Genomic DNA, 27059 nt, shown 5'->3' with positions numbered 1-27059 from the left:
CGGGGTAGTATACTGCTCCATGGTGTTACCCTGTGATGCATCTGTCCTCTTGTGCCACCCCATCTCACCTCGTACCCAGACCAGAGCTATGACCCAGCACCAGCTGGAGCACGGAGATGCCAATGAAGTCTGGAACACAAAGTACCACAAAAACAGAATCCGCTGCTCTTCCCACCACCAAGCACCACTGTAAACCACTATTCCATAAAGTGTTCAAAGCAGAGGTCGCAGAAACCGCTTTTAAAAAAGGCCCCCTCTCAGTGCAGTTATAGGTAAGAGCCAAAGTGGTAAAAAGTTGAGAAATCTTAGGTCCCGGGGCCACGTCGCGCACACCCCTTCCGGTGTACGCCAACCAGCAACTGCAGTCCGTCAGGCCCCAACGTGGCTCTCCAGAGCCCAGCCGGTCCTCCCGACGCCCTCACAGGACGCCGCTGCCTGTTTCCAAGCCCAGAAGACCTCCACTAGTGGCTGCGCAGCCTGCAGGCCCACCTGTGTCAGCAGCGCGGCATGCCACCTGCTTGCCGATGCCACACCAGTCAATGGGCCCAGCTGTCAGCTCTCATGTATCCCAGAGGAGGCCCTGGTCTATGACCTCCACTAATAGCAGGCCTCAGTACAGCCCACCAGGGCCCAACCACGTCCGATGGTTCCCCCAGGGCACCGCCGCTCACTTGCTGGCCCAAAAGTCCTGCTGCAATGGACAGTGGCCGCCCGGTCAGCAGGCCCTACGAATCGGCAGCACCACTGATACGCCCTCTTGGTGCTCACCCGCAATCTCCCGGGTCCGGCAGCCACCCCACACGCGGGCGAAGAGAGGCCTGAAACACTGCCTAGGCTCCGACCTCAGCGGGCTCAAAAAAGAGGGCCTGTGCTGTGCCTGACCCTTCAGCACATTGTTCCACAGCAGGAGGGGGCCCCCCTCTGCTTCAGGCACCCCAGGATCACTTCAGGATGTCGCCGGGAAGCGGGAGCTCACTAGGAGCACGTCCAGCCAGCCATGTTGCTTGGCCACGCCCCCTGTACAATACAACATTGAGTAGATTTATCACATTCCATATTATCCACAAGCCTCATGACTGATTGAGAGAATGAATGGCTTGCTGAAAGCCCAATTATGAAAATTATCAGATGGAACATTGAAAAACTGGAGAGAGCATTTAAATAAAGCCCTCCAGATTCTGAATACCAGACCACTAACAGTGCAGTTATAGGTAAGAGCCAAAGTGGTCAAAAGTCGAGAAATCTCAGGTCCCGGGGCCACGTCCCACACACCCCCTCCGGTGCACGCCGACCAGCAACTGCAGTCCATCAGGCCCCAACGTGGCTCTCCAGAGCCCAGCCGGTCCCCCTGACGCCCTCACAGCACACCGCCGCCTGTTTCCAGGCCCAGGAGACCTCCACTAGTTCCTGGGGGCCGCGCAGCCTGCAGGCCCACCTGTGTCAGCAGTGCGGCATGCCACCTGCTTGCCGACGCGGCACCAGTCCATGTGCCCAGCCGTCAACTTTCATGTAGCCCAGGGGAGGCCCTCGTCCACAACCTCCTCTAATAGCAGGCCTCAGTACAGCCCGCACGGGCCCAACCGCGTCCGATGGGGCCCCTCAGGGTGCTGCCGCTCACCCCCTGGCCCAAAAGTCCTGCCGCATAGGACAGGGGCCACCCAGTCAGTGGGCCCCACGAATCGGCAGTGCCGCTGATGCGGCGCTCCCCGCGATCTCCCGGGTCTGGCAGCCGCCACACTCTTGGGCGAAGAGAGGCCTGCAAACACTGCCTCGGCTCTGACCTCACTGGGCTCAAAAAAGATGGAATGTGCTGTGTCTGACCATCCAGCACATTGTCCCGCAGCAGGAGGGGGCGCCCCTCTGCTTCAGGCACCCCAGTATCGCTTCAGGATGTTGCCGGGAAGCGGGAGCTCACTAGGAGCACATCCCGCCAGCCATGTTGCTTGGCCACGCCCCATGTACAATACAACATTGAGTAGATTTATCACATTCCATATTATCCACAAGCTTTATGACTGATTGAGAGAATGAATGGCTTGCTGAAAGCCCAATTACATAAATTATCAGATGGAACGTTGAAAAACTGGAGAGAGCATTTAAATAAAGCCCTCCAGATTCTGAATAACAGACCACTAACAAATGCTGAGACTCCCCTGTTGAGAATGTTAACCCCCCATTGCAGATACAACCCCATGTGGCCACCAACACCATCATGTACTGGGAAATAAAACCTGGAACCTTAGCTCCTTACAGAGCCACACCAGAGTCTGCAGGTCTTGACATACATGCTTTAAAAGCGTACACATTGAACCCGAGAGATATGGCACTCTGTGAAACAGGTGTTGGAATACCCCAGAGCATTTCAGATTGATTGATCCCAGATCTTTGTTAGCACTCAAAGATATTCATGTCTTGGGGGGAGTGATTGATGCAGACTACAAAGGAGAAAACAAAACTATTCTTTTAAATAGTGGAGACACTGACTTAATGATACAATCGGGAGATAGGATTGCCCAGATGGTGATTATTCCAGTGTATGGAGGTATAGTGAAAAAGGGGTCTGCCCCAGCTCTTCTTACAGTACGGGGGGAGGGAGGCTTTGGTTCAACTGACAAAAATCTTGGTGCTAAAGTGTGGGTAGAATCCCCGAATCATCCTCCTGAACCAGCAGAAATCATAGCTAAGGGCCCAGATAATGTTCTACTGATTATGAAACCAGGAAAGGAAAAATGGAAGCACATCCCAGCTGACAAATGTTATTTGCGCGAATGAGCATACTTGTCTCTTTTACAGATCATACTACTACTTGCTTCTGCTCTGAGTGTGCTGTGTGGTGTCCTTTTGGGCGTGTGCGTGTGGGATCAGGAGGGACCCAACACCCCCAGCTCCAACCTGATTGATTGACCATGTTTAACGACACCACTGCTACACTTGACAGAGAATATGTGGACCCACTTAGCATGAGTTGTGCTCAACCGAACAGACTTCTGCATGGGAACTATGCAGAGTACAGTGGATGTTCTATCAACCTGTTTGATTGCAATACCTACACCTGCAAGTGTCCTGTTGTGTATTTTTGATGCCACCAACCAGGATGGGGATGTTGAAAAACATGACGTGAAAACTCATTTCAGTCCCTATAAGTATTGTAGGACTGTCAACAAGCAACCAATGAGAAGTGGGATAATCTCACGCAGATAATTGTATACAATATCACTAGAGGCGATGTCTGTTACCAGTAATGTCCGAAAATGTGTTCAGCTACATCTAGAAGGCACAATGGGGTCTTCTCAAAAGATCCTGTGGGAACATCAAACCCTGTGCTTTCGCCACTCAGATGAGCACTGCAAAAACGTCACCAACCACATGACTTGTCATCACTTGGAGACTGCCGCCAGTCACATTAAACATGTTAAACTTCCAGTAGGTTGGCCCTTCTTGTGTGGAAACGCCACCTTCACCTACATTCCTGCTAATATCACCAGTGAACCGTGTACCTTTACATGATTATGACTCATGATGTTTCCATTTAACTCTGTACATACTTGTTATCCTTGGGACGCAGTTCAATTAAGTAAGAACTGTAATTCAGACATTCAATTATTATCCCAATCAGACTATCTAAGCTTGAGTCTTTCTATTGTAGGCATACCCGGCATAGCCGTTTATAATACTCAAATGATCAATAAGTTGGCGTGCTTAATGGTTACAAATATTAATCACACTTCTATTGCTTTATCTGAATTCTAATTGGATATATGTAGTACTAGACATGCTGCATTACAAAATAGGGCTGCTATTGACTACTTATTAAAACATGATAACGGGTGCTCCAAGTTTGAAGGGATGTGTTGCTCCAACTTGTACGACCACTCTAAATCCATCTAGTTCCATATTAACCCTTTACATGAATTGGTGAAAGGAGTAAAACAAGATGTGGATAAAAGCTGGTGGGATTGGTTATTCCAGTGGTTGTCTGATTTTGTGCAATTACACAATGTCTTTGGTGGGATACTCGTGGTAATTTCTATAGTTTTAACGTTGTGTTGCTGTGTACAATGCACACCCAATTTGCTTGTACTGTTTAAACCAAAAAGAGTTGATTTCAGACCTGTTTGTTATGAGAGTCATTGGTCAAAGGGTGGAGTGTAATGATATCTGTATTTAACCACTACACTATCTTGACCACTGACTCCATTTTGTGCTTAGCTTAGCTTTAGCCACTGTCACATTTGAGGTGCAGGTATTTTTCTGCGCACAAGTTATGCAGTGTGTTTTTCGCTCATGTTTTCACTCTTCGTGATCTTTCTCACCAAGGGCTAGAACATAACACCGAGGGGTATGAGTTAGATAATGATGTACCAGGATGATGTTTATGGTATGGCAATGAATGGTTTGGTCTTGGAAGAGCACCTTGGGATGTGGCCAATCTACAATGGGCCCTTGTCAAAACCAATCTGTTTTGGCCAGCGTTTGAACAACAACTCACTGGATGAGAGATAGAATTCTCTTCTCCAGCTTGTTTAAAGTATAAAAGAGGAGGAAGCTAGGCGACTGTGAAAATATTGAACTCTGGTTGGGACTAGGACGCCTGTGCCTGCCGCCATTCCCTTGAGGGTAGTTCTCTCTTTATGGTCGACAGGGTTCACAAACTGTTGCTGGAAAAGAGATGAAGCAAGCAAGCCCCATGGTGATTATTTTTTATTATTATTTCTAGCTTTGCGTTGTGCATGAATATATAATCACTGTATATGCAGATATATGTAATCCATGATTAAAGTAGTGCATTTTCCTTGTTTGTTTTTATGATTATTATTATTATTATTATACTGCTGTGATTATTTTTGGAAGTGTATACGTGTTGCTGCATTTGACCTACATGCTTCATCTATTCTAACCTGAATAGTTTTAATAAACTTATTACTCAGACTAAGAGCTCTGCATTGGTGGAATTCATTTTATTTGTGTTTCCTCTCCATTTAAAGTGAAGCAGTACACTTTTATTTTACTGCAGTGACTTTCTTCTAATGTGCACACGTGTTGTACATAATCAACCTTTTATTTCCAACCTTGCAAAGTGCCTTGATAAATGTGTTTCTCAGACTGAGAGGTTTGCATATTAGATATTCCTTTCAGTATTTGTGTATTGCTTCTTAGTCTGCAGTAAAGCAAAACATTACTGCACACAGTGTGCCCATGGACTCTTTTATACAGTGTCCACTGCACAGAGTGTGCCCATGGAAACTTTTATCCAGTGTCCACTGCACACAAGGTGGCTATGGACTCTTGTATCCATTTTCCACAACACACAATGTGGCCATGGACTCTTTTATCTAGTGTCCACCAAGCACAGTGTGTCCATGGACACTTTTATCCAGTGTCCACACACACCTTGTGCCCATGGGCTCTTTTATTGAGTGTCCACCACACCCAGTGTGCCCATGCACTCTTTTATCCAGTGTCCACTGCACAAACTTTGCCCACTGACTCTTATCAAGCATCCCCAGTACACAGTGTGCTCTAAAAATCTTTTACCCAGTGTTATTTGTGTGCATCCTCAGTGTCTGTTGTCCTGAGTGTCCTTAGAGGGTCCTTCATTTAATGTACAATTCACCAAAAGCCTCTAATATCCAGTTCCCATGGCATCCATGTCCTTAGACTCTTTTATCCAGTGTGTGCACTCTGCCTTATCCAGTGCCTGGTGCACCCAGTGTTTCAATTCTTTATCCAATGACACAGGTCTCTTTCATCCAGTGCCCGGTGTGTGCAGTCTGCCTTATCCAGTGTCTATACTCTGTTCCCCGCAATCTCTTACATGTAGTATGCATTGTGTCAAGCCTTGTTTATTCAGTGCCTCCTGTGCCCAATTCTATAATTTTCTTCCAATACTAATTTTGCCCACTCTATCCACAATGTCTTTTGACTCCTGCCCAATTTGCACTCAGCCCCCTTTTCCAAAAAATGAGTATGCCCACTGTGTCCAAAAATGTAGGTACCTATAGGTTCCCACCAACAGCCTAGACTAATTCTAGCATTGAAATATGCTAATGCAGTGCCTGGTCTTAAGTCCACACCATGCCTCTTCTTCTTCACCCTACACTTCCTGCCTCGTTATGCCACTTTTGCAGTTTCTTTTTCACACCTTTTTTCTTTTATTACTGTTTCTGTTTACCCATATTTCTCCCTTTTCTTCCTTTATTTCTCTTGCTCTGGCTTAAAGTTTGATAATGAAAAACAAGTTCCGGTCACTGAAAGCAAGTCCCAGTGCCCACCACCAGGGATGGACTGGGAACCTAAAGCAGCCCTGGCAAATTTTGTCAGACAAGCACCCATAGGATACATAGCGAACGACCCTGATCAATATAATGGGTTCTGGGGGGGAGGTTCTCCCCTCCAACAAAATTTTGAAAAAATGGCACAAATGGTGCATTCTGCAACACATTTTTCATTATATATTTTAGTTTATAAAGCATAGTAATTGATGGCCTTACAGAGCACTAGAATACGCCCATTTTATATGGGTTCTTCAATGATTCTTTCACCATCACCCTCTAACAGTGCTTCTCATCTCTCCATAGCCCCTCTCTCACAAGTAGTTTGTTTTATAGCTCCTCCCTCACCATCATAGGTTGTTAGAGCACTTTACATCACACTTACATACAGAGACAACGAATCATACGTGTGTAAATCAGTGTATAGAAAATGTATATGACATGGTGTAGGTTTCTCATGTCATCCATACTGGTAAGCATTTTTAAGAGTGCTTGGTCTGGGGAAGCCTAAATTTGGCATTCAGAATATAACACAGTGGTTAGGGTTGACTTCGCTAATAACAATTTATTTCTACCCAAACAAACCCTTTTTAGCAAAATTAGGTAAAGCAAAGACTGGGAAAAACATAACTTTCTAACCTGTACCATGCAGTTTTCATGCAGCTCTTTGATGGCAGTTCATAGCTCACTGTGCTGGTTATGGATTGTAATTTATAAACTCCACAGTAACAAAAGGAGCTCTATGACAAAAGCAGCATCCCTCCGAGCTATGAACATATAATACTGTTTGGTGATCTGCATAGCACATGTTCTTTGCAGCAGGTATATTAACCTTCTGTGCTACCTTAGATGAGTCAAAACTGCCACTAGACAAAACCCCGATCTCTTTCCAGCAGGTGCATTAATCACCAGAGTTATCTTGGCACGTTTATTGTTGCGTAAAACTGTTGGATATAGAAGGAACTGTGCTGTGCTTTTAAAACTACTGCATTGGTACAAGTGCCCCCAGTAACAAAAGCGGCCCCCACCCTAACATGGAAACTCCCGATGCCTGGTACGGCCTATCCAGCCTTGCTCACCACGCACCACCAACCACCACCGGCACAAATTAAGCGGTTCATCGCCACTCCCAACCATTGCTGACAGCTGGAGATTTCACCTCGTAAATAAGGCCCCTCGTGTCATTGATGCCACAGCAATGGTGCTGTGACCCGGAATTTTTCCTTTCTCATGTCCCACCTGGGTCCTTTGGCTCGGACATTAAATGATAACCCTACCCATGCATTGTTGCAATATAAACACACGTATGTAGCCCGTGGGGGCGTGGCACAGCCGGGGCTCCACACCCGTCACTTCCTACCTGCAGCATGTCTGCACACGCGTGTGGAAGTGTGTCTGAGCATTCCAGGCCGTGCCAGGGCCGGAGCCCGCCCCTGGGCACGGAATCTCCGAACGCCACCGAGAGGCATCCGACCCGGTGCAATGCGGCCCCTTCACCGCCTGCTTCTGCTTCTCACGCCTCTCTTTGCCGACCTAAACGGAGGCTCAACAGGTAGGAACCGACTATTGTTTGAGAAATCAAACGAGCCCGTTAACCCCTGGCTCCGAGTCGTACGGGGCTTCTGTTGCTTATCGCAAACTTGGCAACACCTCGATATAGTCGGGAGTCACGGTTTTTAAAACAAAACCTCGTGATGTTAACCTTTCCTCTGCTAAAACTTCCTCTACTTCAGTGAAGTTGTTGGTTAAATTAAATCCTCTTATTTCTTTTAAATCAACCTCTTCTGAGCTCCTAAAAGTTGGCTTGTATGTAAATGTCAAATGAGACTAGAGATGTAGCGTCTGACATTAGGTCTATGAGAGCGGGGACGTTTCTAAGATTCTTTACACCCAGAAATATTAAATATTATGATTACGATTATTATCCAAGAAAAAATACCCATGCAGAAAAACCGGGAGCTCTATATTAAATTCATTCTGAGCCTCTGCTGCTTTGTATTCAAGCGCTGCAGTGAACTGTGTTCATTTTATCCAACTTCCAGGAACTTATTTCATTGAGTCACAGAAATGGAAACAAGTCGGTCAGACCAGGATTCCAACCGCAGACCCACAGTTCTGTGGTGAATGCACAATTTATTGAGTTACTCTATGTAACTGTTTACCTACAGCTATAAAAAGCATGTCATGGCCACATTTTTAAAGGGTGGTATAATCAGTGCCACTGGAATTATGCGGCAGGGGAGCACCAAATATGCGGCGGGGCTGACTACATTATCCAGCAAAAAGACACACACTGCTGCTCATTTTTTTGATAGTATTGCTTAATTATTTTGGGAATTTTACACATAGTGATACTGTCTAGGTAAATATTTCATCTCATTAGTCCCAGTTTGACAAGGAAATACAGAAATTGGCACCTGAAAGATGACCAGTTAACCTTTGTGAAGGCCTCTCCCCTACGTGAGCACCCACGTTGCCACGTTTTTAGTAACGTTTAATCCATTTCAGCTGCAGACAAATTTCTTTCTTTGTTAAAATTTGCAGATTATGCAGTAGTTGGTGGGTTATGTGCAAAGGTGGCAAATATCTAATTATGCCGCAGAATTGCACATTTCTAGTAGTTCTGTGTATAATCCTGCAGGGTGGCAATGATAGCTACTGGATAAGAATAGATGGCATTTATTAGGCAGTGGTGAAAAGAGGTGCAGGGGTGGTCCATCCGCAGGTCTACTCAGCCGAAAGAGCATTCTCTGCTAGTGGTCATGCTTCATGTAAAGATGTCCCTTCCGCAGATGGAGGGGTACACTATTTAGGGTGAGAGGACTTGAGGGGGAGGAGGGAACGCCGAGTACTGAGACCGTGATAGGGTTCTTCATTGCAGGCACCCACCAGTCACTCAGGTGTGCCAGGATCTAATATTTTTTAGGCACTAAAATCCTTTTCAGGAGAGGGCGTGTCAGAGGGGTGACCTTGAATCCTCCGGCCCTATATATGCTTATAAGTAACACTGCCATTCTGTGTCCAGGGTGTTGAAATGGGGTTTGCAGCTGTAAGTCTGGCCATCCCTTTTCATCTCCTGTGCGGCAACATTTGACTACTTACGAATGTTAAATAATTAGGACCGAAATACACATCTTTGTGACTTCTCGCACTTTTCAGTGTCTTTCTTTTTAAGCATTGGTTTTGTCAGAGCATGTATCCAACAGACCAATTTCCAACATAAATATAAACATATATACACATATTTATACATATAAAGTATATATATATAAATGGGATTTGGGTCTGCCCCTTTCAGCCATTGGCTTTCCTCGACTGCCAATTCCAGCCATTGGCTTGAGACATTGTCAATCACCTTTTGTCTAAGCCCAGTTAAGTATTCATCTCTTACCTAATGATTTTGGCTGATAGGATGTATCCTTCCACCTCCACTCCTTGCACTGAACTGAGTGAGGAACTGTAGGAAAGTCACTCTTTTTGCATGGTTACCCCCACTTTTTGCCTGTTTAGACTGTGTTCACTGGGATCCTGCTAACCAGGACCCCAGTGATTGTGCTCTCTCCTACAAATGTGCTTGCTTTGGTACCCTTTACACCCCACAATTGGCATACTGGTGTACCCCTCTAAATCCCTAGTATATGGTACTTCGGTATCCTGGGCATTGGTACACCAGGGGGTCCCCCATGAGCTGCAACATGTATTATGTCACCCATGGGAGCCCATGCAAACTCTGTCTGCTGGCCTGCTATTGCAGCAGGCGTGAAAAGGTGCATGCACCCTTTCACTGCTGGTCACTGTACCAGGTCACTGTAAGTCACCCCTATGGCAGGCCCTTCTAACCCAGGGGGCAGCGTGCACGTTCCTGTGTGTGAGGGCACCCCTGCCTGAGCAGAGGTACCCCTATGAACTCCAGTTCCAATGCACTGGACTTCGTAAGTGCAGGGAAGTAACTTTACTTGTTTACTGGCCACAGGTCACTACCTATGTCCAGCTACATAATGGTAACTCCAAACCTAGGCATGTTTGGTATCAAACATGTTGGAATCATAGCGCAATACTGATGCCTGTATTGGTGGCATGAGTCCATGCACTCTGGGGGGCTCCTTAGAGGGCCCCTCAGTATTGCTCCTACCAGTCTTCCAGGGTTTGGGGGCCGCCTGCGCTGCTGCAGCCCCCCCCCCCCAGACAGGTTTCTGCCCTCCTGCTGCTTGTCCAGCTAAGGTAGGGGAGGGCACAGCAAAGGATTTCCAGTGGTAAAGGGAGGCAACACCCTCTTCCTTGGAAAAGGGTGTTACAAGCCTGGGGAGGGGTAGCCTTTCCAAACCAACCCTTGTTTGCTTTGAAGGGCGCATTTGGTGTCCTTGCATAAACAGGTTTGCACCAGTCCAGGGTCCCCTGGTCCCTGCTCTGGCACAAAACTGGGCAAAGGAAAGGGGAGTGACCACTCCCCTGTCCATCACCACCCCATGGGTGGTGCCCAGAGCTCCTCCAGATGTCCACTTGATTCTGCCATCTTGAAAACAAGATGTGCAGAGGCCCCCTGGGAGCATCTGAGTGGCCAGGTCAGGCAGGCAATGCCAGTGACCCCCTCTGGTAGGTGGTCACCCTGCTAGGTGACCAATCTCCCTTCCTGGGCTATTTAGGGTCTCCTTCTTGGGTGGGTCCTCAGATTTGTCTTGCAAGACTCCACCAGGACTCGTCTGCATCAACCTTTTCTGCTCCTGGCCACCTGAACCGACAAGACTGCAACTCCAGAGAGGACCTTGCCTTGCAACATTGTTTCCCCAGCTCCTTCCAGCAACTGCAACATTTCCATGGCTGTGCATCCTCTAAGGGTTGGCAAGACTTCTGCTGCATGAAGAAGCAAGAAGGAATCTCCCTTGGAATGAAGGAGTCATCCCCCTGCATCTGCAGGCACCTAAGACAATGATGTCCGGCTGCGTGAATCTGCTCTCTGGAACTGCATGGATCCTGCAACACAAGCGGTGAGTCTGAGTGGTCCCCTTGGTCCTCTCTGCCTTCTGTACAACTTGGGAGACGGTGGCCCATTGCCTCTCCTTGCAGGACAGTACCCCTGTGGATCGAAACTCTTGCAGCAACCAAGGCTTGTTGACATCTGCTCCAAGGGATGTTCAGGCTCCAAGTATCCCGGCCTCCAGCACTTCATCCTTGCAAAGCCAGTCTCTCCGCTGCTGCTCCAGTGACGTTGGACTCCTTTCCAGGTGTGCTGACTCTGCCTCACTGCAACTTAATGTGCCTGCTGCCAGTGGGTTTACTATGGGGGCCCTTACTGCTTCTACTTGCTCTCCCAACTGCTGAGGGTCAGCCCAGACTCCCCTTTGAGGGTCGAGTCCCCTGGACCTTGCTGGTCCTCTTCAGCCTTGCAACTCTTTTTTTGTTCCAACTTGCATTTGCCAAGGCTTGTTGGTGGTGGTACTCCTGACCACTGACCATCTGCGACCCAGCAACCGGCGTGAGACATCATCTGCATGACTCCAAGGACTTCCCTGCAGCTCATGGACTCCACAGCTGATCTACATCTGCCCCTGTCGACCCGGATCTTCATTCACAGAAGGGTGGGTAGTGGCTCCTGCCCCGTCTGGATGCTCCATCGTGGACTGGCCTCTGTCCCCTTCTTTTGCAGGTCTCTTCTTCCAGAATCCACCTTTGGGTTCCTCTGGTCTGGTCCTGTTCTTGCAAAGTTTATTTTCTAAGTCACGTTGTTAGTCCTTGGGAAGACCAGGTACTTACCTCTGCTCACCTCTTGGAATCCTGAGTTCTCACAGCTCCCCTCTGGCTACTCCATATCCTTGGGTGGGAGACTTCACTTCGCATCCCACTATTTTACTATATGGCTTGGTCCTCCCCCAGGGCCCTAGCTATTTTTTTACAATTACTTGCCAATGCTTGCTGTCCCTTATGCTAATTCCTAACTATTACTGTGCATGTGTATATTTTTATATATATATATATATATATATATATATACTGTGTGTACTTATCTCCAATTGGGGGACTGCCTAATAGTAATCTAGTTCAGTGTACTATAATAAAGTACCTCTATTTTTGCAACACTGTGTGGTTCCTTTCAGGTGTGATAACTTGCTGCGTGACTGCTGTGGTATCGCACGTACTTTACACTCCTCCTAGATAAGTCTTGGCAGCTCATCCACAGCTATCTTTAGAGAGCCATGACTTACTAGACACTGTCTTCATTCACCAATAGGGGTCGCCTGGACCTGGTATAAGGTGTGAATACCATAGGTGTCCACCACACACCAGGCCAGCTTCCTACAGGAACAACTATACAAATATAGTGCACTCATTGTCTTCTTCTGCTGGCTCGCCACTCTGTACTCAGTATAATGTGCTAAAGATGTGGTATAACTGTCATGGCTGCCGACATTGGAACTGGGGAACCAGGCTCTAGTCTCAACATCCTGTGATTCTGCGCAAATCTCTAAATGTCCCTGTGCCTAAAAAAAAATGAAAATGCATGTCTCCTTTTGTAATGTCACCGGCTCACGTATAACCCTTCATTTACCTTCAGGTCGATTTTGCACTATATAAAACTATAAAAACAAACAAATTGCATATATTAATGCATTTCTGCATAGACCTGTTGTAGGAAGTTGGCTCTGTATGTGCTATTTCAAAGTAAGGAATAGCATGCACAGAGTCCAAGGGTTCCCCTTAGAGGTAAAATAGTGGTAAAAAATAGATAATACTAATGCTCTATTTTGTGGTAGTGTGGTCGAGCAATAGGCTTATCCAAGGAGTAGTGTTAAGCATTTGTTGTACATACACATAGACAATAAATGAGGTACACACACTCAGAGACAAATCCAGCCAATAGGTTTTTATATAGAAAAATATATTTTCTTAGTTTATTTTAAGAACCACAGGTTCAAATTCTACATGTAATATCTCATTCGAAAGGTATTGCAGGTAAGTACTTTAGGAACTTCAAATCGTCAAAATTGCATGTATACTTTTCAGGTTATTCACAAATAGCTGTTTTAAAAGTGGACACTTAGTGCAATTTTCACAGTTCCTAGGGGAGGTAAGTATTTGTTAGGTTAACCAGGTAAGTAAGACACTTACAGGGCTTAGTTCTTGGTCCAAGGTAGCCCACCGTTGGGGGTTCAGAGCAACCCCAAAGTCACCACACCAGCAGCTCAGGGCCGGTCAGGTGCAGAGTTCAAAGTGGTGCCCAAAACACATAGGCTAGAATGGAGAGAAGGGGGTGCCCCGGTTCCGGTCTGCTTGCAGGTAAGTACCCGCGTCTTCGGAGGGCAGACCAGGGGGGTTTTGTAGGGCACCGGGGGGGACACAAGCCCACACAGAAATTTCACCCTCAGCGGCGCGGGGGCGGCCGGGTGCAGTGTAGAAACAAGCGTCGGGTTCGCAATGTTAGTCTATGAGAGATCTCGGGATCTCTTCAGCGCTGCAGGCAGGCAAGGGGGGGGTTCCTCGGGGAAACCTCCACTTGGTCAAGGGAGAGGGACTCCTGGGGGTCACTCCTCCAGTGAAAGTCCGGTCCTTCAGGTCCTGGGGGCTGCGGGTGCAGGGTCTCTCCCAGGTGTCGGGACTTAGGATTCAAAGAGTCGCGGTCAGGGGAAGCCTCGGGATTCCCTCTGCAGGCGGCGCTGTGGGGGCTCAGGGGGGTCAGGTTTTGGTACTCACAGTATCAGAGTAGTCCTGGGGTCCCTCCTGAGGTGTCGGGTCTCCACCAGCCGAGTCGGGGTCGCCGGGTGCAGTGTTGCAAGTCTCGCGCTTCTTGCGGGGAGCTTGCAGGGTTCTTTTAAAGCTGCTGGAAACAAAGTTGCAGCCTTTCTTGGAGCAGGTCCGCTGTCCTCGGGAGTTTCTTGTCTTTTCGAAGCAGGGGCAGTCCTCAGAGGATGTCGAGGTCGCTGGTCCCTTCGGAAGGCGTCGCTGGAGCAGGATCTTTGGAAGGCAGGAGACAGGCCGGTGAGTTTCTGGAGCCAAGGCAGTTGTCGTCTTCTGGTCTTCCGCTGCAGGGGTTTTCAGCTGGGCAGTCCTTCTTCTTGTAGTTGCAGGAATCTAATTTTCTAGGGTTCAGGGTAGCCCTTAAATACTAAATTTAAGGGCGTGTTTAGGTCTGGGGGGTTAGTAGCCAATGGCTACTAGCCCTGAGGGTGGGTACACCCTCTTTGTGCCTCCTCCCAAGGGGAGGGGGTCACAATCCTAACCCTATTGGGGGAATCCTCCATCTGCAAGATGGAGGATTTCTAAAAGTTAGAGTCACTTCAGCTCAGGACACCTTAGGGGCTGTCCTGACTGGCCAGTGACTCCTCCTTGTTGCTTTCTTTGTTCCCTCCAGCCTTGCCGCCAAAAGTGGGGGCCGTGGCCGGAGGGGGCGGGCAACTCCACTAAGCTGGAGTGCCCTGCTGGGCTGTGACAAAGGGGTGAGCCTTTGAGGCTCACCGCCAGGTGTCACAGCTCCTGCCTGGGGGAGGTGTTAGCATCTCCACCCAGTGCAGGCTTTGTTACTGGCCTCAGAGTGACAAAGGCACTCTCCCCATGGGGCCAGCAACATGTCTCTAGTGTGGCAGGCTGCTGGAACCAGTCAGCCTACACAGCTAGTTGGTTAAGTTTCAGGGGGCACCTCTAAGGTGCCCTCTGTGGTGTATTTTACACTAAAATGTACACTGGCATCAGTGTGCATTTATTGTGCTGAGAAGTTTGATACCAAACTTCCCAGTTTTCAGTGTAGCCATTATGGTGCTGTGGAGTTCGTGTAAAACAGACTCCCAGACCATATACTCTTATGGCTACCCTGCACTTACAATGTCTAAGGTTTTGTTTAGACACTGTAGGGGTACCATGCTCATGCACTGGTACCCTCACCTATGGTATAGTGCACCCTGCCTTAGGGCTGTAAGGCCTGCTAGAGGGGTGTCTTACCTATACTGCATAGGCAGTGAGAGGCTGGCATGGCACCCTGAGGGGAGTGCCATGTCGACTTACTCATTTTGTTCTCACTAGCACACACAGGCTTGTAAGCAGTGTGTCTGTGCTGAGTGAGGGGTCTCTAGGGTGGCATAAGACATGCTGCAGCCCTTAGAGACCTTCCTTGGCATCAGGGCCCTTGGTACTAGAAGTACCAGTTACAAGGGACTTATCTGAATGCCAGGGTGTGCCAATTGTGGATACAATGGTACATTTTAGGTGAAGGAACACTGGTGCTGGGGCCTGGTTAGCAGGGTCCCAGCACACTTCTCAGTCAAGTCAGCATCAGTATCAGGCAAAAAGTGGGGGGTAACTGCAACAGGGAGCCATTTCTTTACACCTGTTAATTTGCTTATGTTTGTTTAAGTTCCCTTTTCTCTTACCTCATAGTTAGTTGTTTTGATGCACGGGAACCATAGTTCCTATTACCTTAATATTTTATATGTTAGACTTTCGGTCTTATGACAGGCTTTTTGTGAACATGTTTATATGTATCAGTCTATTTTTTGTCTTTCTGTTTTATTTGTATGTATCAATATTTATTATGTATTCTGTGAAAAAATACAATTTCAGCTAGCATAGTTCACAGTTGTTTAAAAGATAAATGTTCAGAATTGGTACTGCCAGGGCTCAAGAACTCTCAGCAGCAATATGTAATAATGTAATAAAGTAATTTCTAAACATTAGCAGTGCAGCGCCTAGGAACGTCTGTGGCTATTTAAGGCACTCCCATTTCTTGCTTGAAGCCTCCCATGATGTCGCTCTAGGTTACCATTGTTATGACAGACAGCGTGGCGAGTCTTTCTAAAGAAGACCTTATTTCTGTATTCCTTCTGTTTTTAAAAATAAGGCAAATAAACATAATGCTTACTTCTATATTTACAAACCAGTAGAAATGTAGTAATTGTAGAAATCTGTTAAAAGGAAAAACTGCGAGCCTTAACTACCAACCAACACCAATATGAAAGGTGTTTTTTTACAAAATAATTTATAGCCTTTTGGAGAAAATTGTAATTTGTTGTAGTAGAAACGACATAGCCGGAGCCGACTTAATTCCCTGTGACCTTGTTAAAAGGAAACCAAGCCTGATTGTGGGTTTTCGTAGACTGCAAGGAAAGATTCTGCAATCTCTGGTGGCTGCAAAGGCCTTCTAAAATTAAGAAAATACACAGCAGGACAAGGTCTGTGCTCCTCTTTACTGATGGCAGAGGCTCGCTCAGATTGGTCGCCCCTGCATCTCCCGGACTGGTAACTTACACGGCTGGGATGCTGGCCGCGTGCAGACATGTCTAAGTTTAGGGCTGTGAAACTCAAGGAGTCCGGCACGGTGTTTAATATAGTCCCAGTAAAGGCATGTGAAATGTGACTGCTGGTGCTCCGTGCTTTCAGGCTCAGGAGACAAGGCTGTCGTAGAGTGGTACTTTTGTGCCCTCGTTTGACCAGCTAACTGGCACAAAGGTTTTAAAGCATGGGCAGAGTGGGCAAGTGCCTCGGGCCTTCACCTTCCAGGGGGACCCCAGGGCAAGTGACCTTTCTCTCTCTCGCACACCTGTCTGTTTCTCCATCTCCGTCGTTAATGTATTTTTTAATGTTGATTGACATCAAGGGGCTTATGATTAACAGAAAATGGACAGTAAACTACAAAGCTGTTCCAGACCTGGGCTTTAAGGGGACCCCAAAATCCTGGTGATGACACTGGTAACTGTTCAGAAAAGGACATTTGCACTCGCCGGCCACTGCAAAACATTGGTGTTGAACTGCTTAGTTGTCACTTTTGCACCTGGTGCTTGATGCAAATTAAGGTGCAAATGTATCTGAGACCAGAGCTGTCCAAGTACTCTGGGCCCAGCTTCCTCCACATGCTCAAGTCTGAGTTGGGACATATTTTAAGACATGGCACCCTTTGTGCCTGGATCTTATTTGACAGACATTTTGCTGTGACATACCTTTTAGTGCTCCTGACTTACTCCTGAACTTCTTGTATGAGAGCAATGAGTACTCCTAAGTCATTCAGGGGTACTACAAGAGTAAGTGACAGCTGCTCACAGATGCTCAAAGCATGCACTTGAGCCCAAGATGTCTACGCGTCTTTCTAAATGTCAGCACTGCACTGCCCCCCCCCCTGAAGATGGGGGTCCATGAGATACATGCTAACCTAGGAGTTTCCTTTTGCAATTATACACCGAAGAGAATTGACTCTGCGCTACCAATTTCTCAGTTAAGTTTGTTTACAAGCCTTTGTAAAATAGTTACAAGCTCCCCTTAAATCATGTTAGGTAGATTTTCATCTCCAAAAATTGACCCCCGCATGTTTGAAAAGGTACCAGTAAATATAATTGCAGATTGATTTTAAGTGATTTTTGTTTTCATTTAGAGGCAAACTACCCTAGGTCTTTGTTATATTTTATCTGGTTTGGACATTAGATGTGTACAAAACAGGTAGTAGTTATAGTCCATTGACATAGTTGTGGTTTAACAGAGTAGGCGTTGCCTTTGGCCGAAGTTCACAGTGTCACAGCTTCAGGAGGTGAGTGGTCGTGTGGACATGGAGAGGAAATTGGGTGGGGATTGCAGGCTGGTGGTGAGTTCTTGTGACGTGAGCCTACTCTGTGTGTCTCTGGAGAAGAGAAGGTCTATTAGAATAGGCTTCCTACTGGTAAGACTTGGCGGGGATGTGTTCTAGATATGATCTAGAATAGTGGTCCCTAACCTGTAGTCCATGGACCCTTGGAGTCAGTGAAACCGACTCAGAGTGTCCGCGACTGCTTAGAAAATTAAATCATAGTAGCAGATGAATAAAGTGCATATAAATTAAGAAAATGTGGATTTGAACATTTAAATTGTGTAAATAAATGAGGAATTTAAAATTGATGTCTAAAAATTAAGTTAGTATCATCAGATTGATTCATAGAAGCAGTGCAAGTGCATCAAACAGAATATAGTATGGTCTCAGTTGAATTAAAAGAGGCTCCAACCTTCCTATTAAAATTCAATTTTTAACATTTATGCATGAATTCAATAAAATAATGTATCATCATTTGTGTATTTGTTTGATGAATGCTTGTGCCTGTACTTTGTGTGTATTATTTTGTGGTTTAAATCGTTGAAAAGTCTTAGGCCGGGGTCCCCTGCTTCCAGTAATAACTCAGTAGGGGTCCCTAGATTCCAATAATGATTTAGTGGGGGTCCCCGGGTTCCAGTAATAATTAAGAGGGGGTCCACAGAAGTCAAAAGGTTTAGAACCACTGGTCTAGAAACACCTATGGCTAATTCCAGAACATGTCTGCTTTACTTTTGGATGAGAATGTGTCTAGCAGGGGAGATGCAGGATTGTGAATTAGTGAGTGGTGATAGTGGATGAGGGGCAGGAAGTGCACTGTGAGTCTGCTGTTGGAGAAGGTGTGGGCTCTGCGAGTTGGTATTCTAGTGGGGGGGATGTTGAGGTGGTGTTTAATACATGTGGTCAGGGAGAAAGTGTGGCCTAATGGAGCAGTGTGGCCGAATGGAAAGGTTTGGGTTAAGAGGGGAGCGTGACCTAATGGAGCGGTGTGGCTTAATCGAGGGATGTAGCCTAATGGAGAGGTGTGGCTTAACTGAAGAGTGTGGCCTAGAGGTGCGCGTGATTAATAGAAGGATGTGTCCTCACGGAGCAGTGTGACAAATGGATGAGGTGCAGCTTGGTGAAGGAGGTGTGGACCGACAAGAGAATGTTTACTAGTAGAGGAGGGTGGAGGATGATGGTGGTCTGGCCAGCGGTGAGCAGAGGGTTCAAATACTGATGGGAAAAGTATGATTTGATGAATGATGTTTTGATCCTTGGAATCCTCTGGACAAGCCTAGGCAGTGCATGCTAGAAGAGGACGCATGGGTTGGAGGAGTCTAGGGACTAGCAGAGAAGGAGTGAGTTATTGGAGCAAGTGAGGCGATGCATGCTGGTGTATGCAGTATGGTTCAGCAGATAAGGGATGGGCAGAAGAGTTGGTGTGGTCTATTGTAGGAGGAAAGCTCAGGTGTAGATGGTGTGGTCTAGTGTAAACGGTGTGGTCCGGTAGAAAAGGAGGTGCTTTTGGAGAAGGTGTGGTCTAAAAGCAAACTGCTGCATTATGTTAAATGTATTTCATTTGTGTAGCTCATTTGTGACATTGCTACACATGCAGTGCTGTGGGCTTTCAGGAATGAGCAACTTCCACCACAGTCCTCATGTATACACAATGCACAAGGTAAAATGTATTTGGACTTTTGTACGTAGCTTCTTCAGGGTTCACCTGATGAGATTTGCGTTTTAGGCTATCTACTGATATACAATGGTGAACATTCAGGGTGATTCAACTTTTTCCTGGACCTGTGTTGTGGTACGTTTTGGTTTCAGTCAGCTCTTTAATTTAACATGTAGTATTTCTGTAAGGAAATGCCTCCTTGGCATGGTTGCCCCCTGACTTTTTGCCTTTGCTGATGCTATGTTTACAATTGAAAGTGTGCTGAGGCCTGCTAACCAGGCCCCAGCACCAGTGTTCTTTCCCTAACCTGTACTTTTGTATCCACAATTGGCAGACCCTGGCATCCAGATAAGTCCCTTGTAACTGGTACTTCTAGTACCAAGGGCCCTGATGCCAAGGAAGGTCTCTAAGGGCTGCAGCATGTCTTATGCCACCCTGGAGACCTCTCACTCAGCACAGACACACTGCTTGCCAGCTTGTGTGTGCTAGTGAGAACAAAACGAGCAAGTCGACATGGCACTCCCCTCAGGGTGCCATGCCAGCCTCTCACTGCCTATGCAGTATAGGTAAGACACCCCTCTAGCAGGCCTTACAGCCCTAAGGCAGGGTGCACTATACCATAGGTGAGGGTACCAGTGCATGAGCATGGTACCCCTACAGTGTCTAAACAAAACCTTAGACATTGTAAGTGCAGGGTAGCCATAAGAGTATATGGTCTGGGAGTTTGTCAAACACGAACTCCACAGCACCATAATGGCTACACTGAAAACTGGGAAGTTTGGTATCAAACTTCTCAGCACAATAAATGCACACTGATGCCAGTGTACATTTTATTGTAAAATACACCACAGAGGGCACCTTAGAGGTGCCCCCTGAAACTTAACCGACTGTCTGTGTAGGCTGACTAGTTCCAGCAGCCTGCCACACTAGAGACATGTTGCTGGCCCCATGGGGAGAGTGCCTTTGTCACTCTGAGGCCAGTAACAAAGCCTGCACTGGGTGGAGATGCTAACACCTCCCCCAGGCAGGAGCTGTAACACCTGGCGGTGAGCCTCAAAGGCTCACCCCTTTGTCACAGCCCAGCAGGGCACTCCAGCTTAGCGGAGTTGCCCGCCCCCTCCGGCCACGGCCCCCACTTTTGGCGGCAAGGCTGGAGGGAACAAAGAAAGCAACAAGGAGGAGTCACTGGCCAGTCAGGACAGCCCCTAAGGTGTCCTGAGCTGAAGTGACTCTAACTTTTAGAAATCCTCCATCTTGCAGATGGAGGATTCCCCCAATAGGGTTAGGATTGTGACCCCCTCCCCTTGGGAGGAGGCACAAAGAGGGTGTACCCACCCTCAGGGCTAGTAGCCATTGGCTACTAACCCCCCAGACCTAAACACGCCCTTAAATTTAGTATTTAAGGGCTACCCTGAACCCTAGAAAATTAGATTCCTGCAACAACAAGAAGAAGGACTGCCTAGCTGAAAACCCCTGCAGAGGAAGACCAGAAGACAACAACTGCCTTGGCTCCAGAAACTCACCGGCCTGTCTCCTGCCTTCCAAAGAACTCTGCTCCAGCGACGCCTTCCAAAGGGACCAGCAACCTCTGCTTCCTCTGAGGACTGCCCTGCTTCGACGACGACAAGAAACTCCTGAGGACAGCGGACCTGCTCCAAAAAGACTGCAACTTTATCCAAAGGAGCAGCTTTAAAGAACCCTGCAATCTCCCCGCAAGAAGCGTGAGACTTGCAACACTGCACCCGGCGACCCCGACTCGGCTGGTGGAGAACCAACACCTCAGGGAGGACCCCCGGACTACTCTACGACTGTGAGTACCAAAACCTGTCCCCCCTGAGCCCCCACAGCGCCGCCTGCAGAGGGAATCCCGAGGCTTCCCCTGACCGCGACTCTCTGAAACCTAAGTCCCGACGCCTGGAAAAGACCCTGCACCCGCAGCCCCCAGGCCCTGAAGGACCGGACTTTCACTGCAGAAGTGACCCCCAGGAGTCCCTCTCCCTTGCCCAAGTGGAGGTTTCCCCGAGGAAGCCCCCCCTTGCCTGCCTGCAGCGCTGAAGAGATCCCTTGATCTCTCATTGACTAACATTGCGAACCCGACGCTTGTTCTAACACTGCACCCGGCCGCCCCCGCGCCGCTGAGGGTGAAATTTCTGTGTGGGCTTGTGTCCCCCCCGGTGCCCTACAAAACCCCCCTGGTCTGCCCTCCGAAGACGTGGGTACTTACCTGCAAGCAGACCGGAACCGGGGCACCCCCTTCTCTCCATTATAGCCTATGCGTTTTGGGCACCACTTTGAACTCTGCACCTGACCGGCCCTGAGCTGCTGGTGTGGTAACTTTGGGGTTGCTCTGAACCCCCAACGGTGGGCTACCTTGGACCAAGAACTGAACCCTGTAAGTGTCTTACTTACCTGGTAAAACTAACAAAAACTTACCTCCCCCAGGAACTGTGAAAATTGCAGTGTCCACTTTTGAAATAGCTATTTGTGAATAACTTGAAAAGTATACATGCAATTGAAATGATTCAAAGTTCCTAATGTACTTACCTGCAATACCTTTCAAACAAGATATTACATGTTAAATTTGAACCTGTGGTTCTTAAAATAAACTAAGAAAATATATTTTTCTATAACAAAACCTATTGACTGGATTTGTCTCTGAGTGTGTGTACCTCATTTATTGTCTATGTGTATGTACAACAAATGCTTAACACTACTCCTTGGATAAGCCTACTGCTCGACCACACTACCACAAAATAGAGCATTAGTATTATCTCTTTTTACCACTATTTTACCTCTAAGGGGAACCCTTGGACTCTGTGCATGCTATTCCTTACTTTGAAATAGCACATACAGAGCCAACTTCCTACATTGGTGGATCAGCGGTGGGGTACAAGACTTTGCATTTGCTGGACTACTCAGCCAATACCTGATCACACGACAAATTCCAAAATTGTCATTAGAAATTGATTTTTGCAATTTGAAAAGTTTTCTAAATTCTTAAAAGACCTGCTAGGGCCTTGTGTTAGATCCTGTTTAGCATTTCTTTTAGAGTTTAAAAGTTTGTAAAAGTTTGAATTAGAACCTAGAACTAGTTGTAGATTCTTAAAAAGTATTCCAACTTTTAGAAGCAAAATGTCTAGCACAGATGTGACTGTGGTGGAACTCGACACCACACCTTACCTCCATCTACAGATGAGAGAGCTAAGGTCACTCTGTAAACTAAAGAAAATAACAATGGGCCCCAAACCTACCAAAATACAGCTCCAGGAGCTTTTGGCAGAGTTTGAAAAGGCCAACCCCTCTGAGGGTGGCAACTCAGAGGATGAAGATAGTGACTTGGAGGGAAATTCCCCCCCTCCAGTCCTACTTAGGGAGAGCAGGGCTACTCAAGCCCTGACTCCACAAATAATAGTCAGAGATGCTGGTTCCCTCACAGGAGGGACCAACAACTCTGAAATCACTGAGGATAACTCCAGTGAAGAGGGCATCCAGTTAGCCAGGATGGCCAAAAGATTGGCTTTGGAAAGACAGATCCTAGCCATAGAGAGGGAAAGACAAGAGATGGGCCTAGGACCCATCAATGGTGGCAGCAACATAAATAGGGTCAGAGATTCTCCTGACATGTTGAAAATCCCTAAAGGGATTGTAACTAAATATGAAGATGGTGATGACATCACCAAATGGTTCACAGCTTTTGAGAGGGCTTGTGTAACCAGAAAAGTGAACAGATCTCACTGGGGTGCTCTCCTTTGGGAAATGTTCACAGGAAAGTGTAGGGATAGACTCCTCACACTCTCTGGAAAAGATGCAGAATCTTATGACCTCATGAAGGGTACCCTGATTGAGGGCTTTGGATTCTCCACTGAGGAGTATAGGATTAGATTCAGGGGGGCTCAAAAATCCTCGAGCCAGACCTGGGTTGACTTTGTAGACTACTCAGTAAAAACACTAGATGGTTGGATTCAAGGCAGTGGTGTAAGTAATTATGATGGGCTGTACAATTTATTTGTGAAAGAACACCTGTTAAGTAATTGTTTCAATGATAAACTGCATCAGCATCTGGTAGACCTAGGACCAATTTCTCCCCAAGAATTGGGAAAGAAGGCGGACCATTGGGTCAAGACAAGGGTGTCCAAAACTTCCACACTGGGTGACCAAAAGAAAGGGGTCACAAAACCTCCCCAGGGGAAAGGTGGTGAGACAGCCAAAACTAAAAATAGTAAAGAGTCTTCTACAGGCCCCCAAAAACCTGCACAGGAGGGTGGGCCCAGAGCCTCTTCACAAAACAATCCTGGGTACAAGGGTAAAAACTTTGATCCCAAAAAGGCCTGGTGTCGAAACTGTAGTCAGTCTGGACACCAAACTGGAGACAAGGCCTGTCCCAAGAAAAGTTCCACTCCAAACTCCAATCCAGGTAACACTGGAATGGCTAGTCTCCAAGTGGGATCAACAGTGTGCCCAGAGCAAATCAGGGTCCACACTGAAGCTACTCTAGTCTCTGAGGGTGGGGTGGATTTAGCCACACTAGCTGCCTGGCCGCCTAACATGCAAAAATACAGGCAGCAGCTCTTTATTAATGGGACAAGTGTAGAGGGCCTGAGGGATACAGGTGCCAGTGTCACCATGGTGACAGAGAAACTGGTTTCCCCTGGCCAATACCTGACTGGAAAAACTTATACAGTCACCAATGCTGACAATCAAACTAAAGCACATCCCATGGCAATGGTAACTTTAGAATGGGGAGGGGTCAATGGCCTGAAACAGGTGGTGGTCTCCTCAAACATCCCAGTAGACTGTCTGCTTGGAAATGACCTGGAGTCCTCAGCATGGGCTGAGGTAGAACTAAAAACCCATGCAGCCATGCTGGGTATCCCTGAACTGGTGTGTGTAAAAACAAGAGCACAATGCAAGGCACAGGGTGAAAAAGTAGAGCTGGAGTCTGGAAAAATGGCCCAGCCTACCAAGAGAAAAGGAAAGTCAGTTGGGAAACCAACTGCAACACAGTCAGAAAAAGAGAACCTCTCTTCTCAGGAAGAAGTTCTGCCCTCTGAGGGAACTGAGCCTTTGGAGCTTGAACCTTATCAGGTTGAGCTCTTAGGCCCAGGGGGACCCTCAAGGGAGGAGCTGTGTAAGGGACAAGAAACCTGTCCCTCTCTTGAAGGCCTTAGGCAGCAAGCTGCTGAAGAGTCCAAGGGCAAGAAAAATGGAACACATAGGGTCTATTGGGAAGATGGACTCCTGTACACTGAGGCCAGAGACCCCAAACCTGGTGCCACTAGGAGAGTGGTAGTGCCTCAGTCGTTCAGAGAGTTTATTCTGACCTTAGCCCATGATATTCCCCTTGCTGGGCATTTGGGACAAACCAAGACGTGGGAGAGGTTAGTCAACCACTTCTACTGGCCCAATATGTCCCAGAAGGTTAAGGAGTTTTGCCTCTCCTGCCCCACCTGTCAATCCAGTGGTAAGACAGGTGGGCACCCAAAGGCCCCCCTCATTCCACTTCCAGTGGTGGGGGTCCCCTTTGAAAGAGTGGGTGTGGACATAGTTGGTCCACTGGAACCTCCCACAGCCTCAGGAAATATGTACATCCTAGTAGTAGTGGATCATGCTACTAGGTATCCTGAAGCTATTCCCCTTAGGTCGACTACTGCCCCTGCAGTAGCCAAGGCCCTCATTGGTATCTTTACCAGAGTGGGTTTCCCTAAGGAGGTGGTGTCTGACAGAGGTACCAACTTCATGTCAGCATACCTAAAACACATGTGGAATGAGTGTGGAGTGACTTACAAATTCACTACACCATACCATCCACAAACTAATGGCTTGGTTGAGAGATTCAACAAGACATTAAAAGGCATGATCATGGGGCTCCCAGAAAAACTCAAAAGGAGATGGGATGTCCTCTTGCCATGTCTGCTTTTTGCTTACAGAGAGGTGCCACAGAAGGGAGTAGGATTCTCACCCTTTGAACTTCTGTTTGGTCACCCTGTAAGGGGACCACTTGCTCTTGTTAAAGAAGGCTGGGAGAGACCTCTTCATGAGCCTAAACAAGACATAGTGGACTATGTACTTGGCCTTCGCTCTAGAATGGCAGAGTACATGGAAAAGGCAACCAAAAACCTTGAGGCCAGCCAACAGCTCCAGAAGTTTTGGTATGACCAAAAGGCTGCACTGGTTGAGTTCCAACCAGGGCAGAAAGTCTGGGTTCCGGAGCCTGTGGCTCCCAGGGCACTCCAGGACAAATGGAGTGGCCCTTACCCAGTGCTAGAAAGGAAGAGTCAGGTCACCTACCTGGTGGACCTGGGCACAAGCAGGAGCCCCAAGAGGGTGATCCATGTGAACCGCCTTAAGCTCTTCCACGACAGGGCTGATGTAAATCTGTTGATGGTAACAGATGAGGATCAGGAGGCAGAGAGTGAACCTCTCCCTGATCTTCTATCATCAGACCCAAAAGATGGCTCAGTAGATGGAGTGATCTACTCAGACACCCTCTCTGGCCAACAGCAAGCTGATTGTAGGAGAGTTCTACAACAGTTTCCTGAACTCTTCTCCTTAACCCCTGGTCAGACACACCTGTGTACCCATGATGTGGACACAGGAGACAGCATGCCTGTCAAAAACTAAATCTTTAGACAGTCTGACCATGTTAAGGAAAGCATCAAGGTGGAAGTCCACAAGATGCTGGAATTGGGAGTAATTGAGCGCTCTGACAGCCCCTGGGCTAGCCCAGTGGTCTTAGTCCCCAAACCTCACACCAAAGATGGAAAGAAAGAGATGAGGTTTTGTGTGGACTACAGAGGGCTCAATTCTGTCACCAAGACAGATGCTCATCCAATTCCTAGAGCTGATGAGCTCATAGATAAATTAGGTGCTGCCAAATTCTTAAGTACCTTTGACTTGACAGCAGGGTACTGGCAAATAAAAATGGCACCTGGAGCAAAAGAGAAAACAGCATTCTCCACACCTGATGGGCATTATCAGTTTACTGTTATGCCCTTTGGTTTAAAGAATGCCCCTGCCACCTTCCAAAGGTTGGTGAATCAAGTCCTTGCTGGCTTGGAGTCCTTTAGCACAGCTTATCTTGATGATATTGCTGTCTTTAGCTCCACCTGGCAGGATCACCTGGTCCACCTGAAGAAGGTTTTGAAGGCTCTGCAATCTGCAGGCCTCTCTATCAAGGCATCCAAATGCCAGATAGGGCAGGGAACTGTGGTTTACTTGGGACACCTTGTAGGTGGAGGCCAAGTTCAGCCACTCCAACCCAAGATCCAGACTATTCTGGACTGGGTAGCTCCAAAAACCCAGACTCAAGTCAGGGCATTCCTTGGCTTGACTGGGTACTACAGGAGGTTTGTGAAGGGATATGGATCCATTGTGACAGCCCTCACTGAACTCACCTCCAAGAAAATGCCCAAGAAAGTGAACTGGACTGTGGAATGCCAACAGGCCTTTGACACCCTGAAACAAGCAATGTGCTCAGCACCAGTTCTAAAAGCTCCAGATTATTCTAAGCAGTTCATTGTGCAGACAGATGCCTCTGAACATGGGATAGGGGCAGTTTTGTCCCAAACAAATGATGATGGCCTTGACCAGCCTGTTG

At 47.4% G+C, this 27059-nt stretch overlaps 1 protein-coding gene across 1 annotated transcript in view; it reads left to right on the top strand.

Moving 5' to 3' along the window:
- Positions 1–7640: 7640 nt before the first annotated feature.
- LOC138268010 (disintegrin and metalloproteinase domain-containing protein 10-like) overlaps positions 7641–27059 on the top strand; it is a 148243-nt gene continuing 128824 nt past the window's right edge. The window contains exon 1 of the mRNA XM_069217318.1: positions 7641–7824. Within this exon, the coding sequence (XP_069073419.1) occupies positions 7755–7824 (70 nt within the window). The 5' untranslated portion in view covers positions 7641–7754. The remainder of the gene's footprint in view (positions 7825–27059) is intronic.

Source organism: Pleurodeles waltl, chromosome 12 (genome assembly GCF_031143425.1).
Source record: "Pleurodeles waltl isolate 20211129_DDA chromosome 12, aPleWal1.hap1.20221129, whole genome shotgun sequence".
NCBI classification, from domain to species: domain Eukaryota; kingdom Metazoa; phylum Chordata; class Amphibia; order Caudata; family Salamandridae; genus Pleurodeles; species Pleurodeles waltl.
Note: the sequence above shows the minus strand (reverse complement) of the source record. Positions and strands in the feature narration are given on the sequence as shown.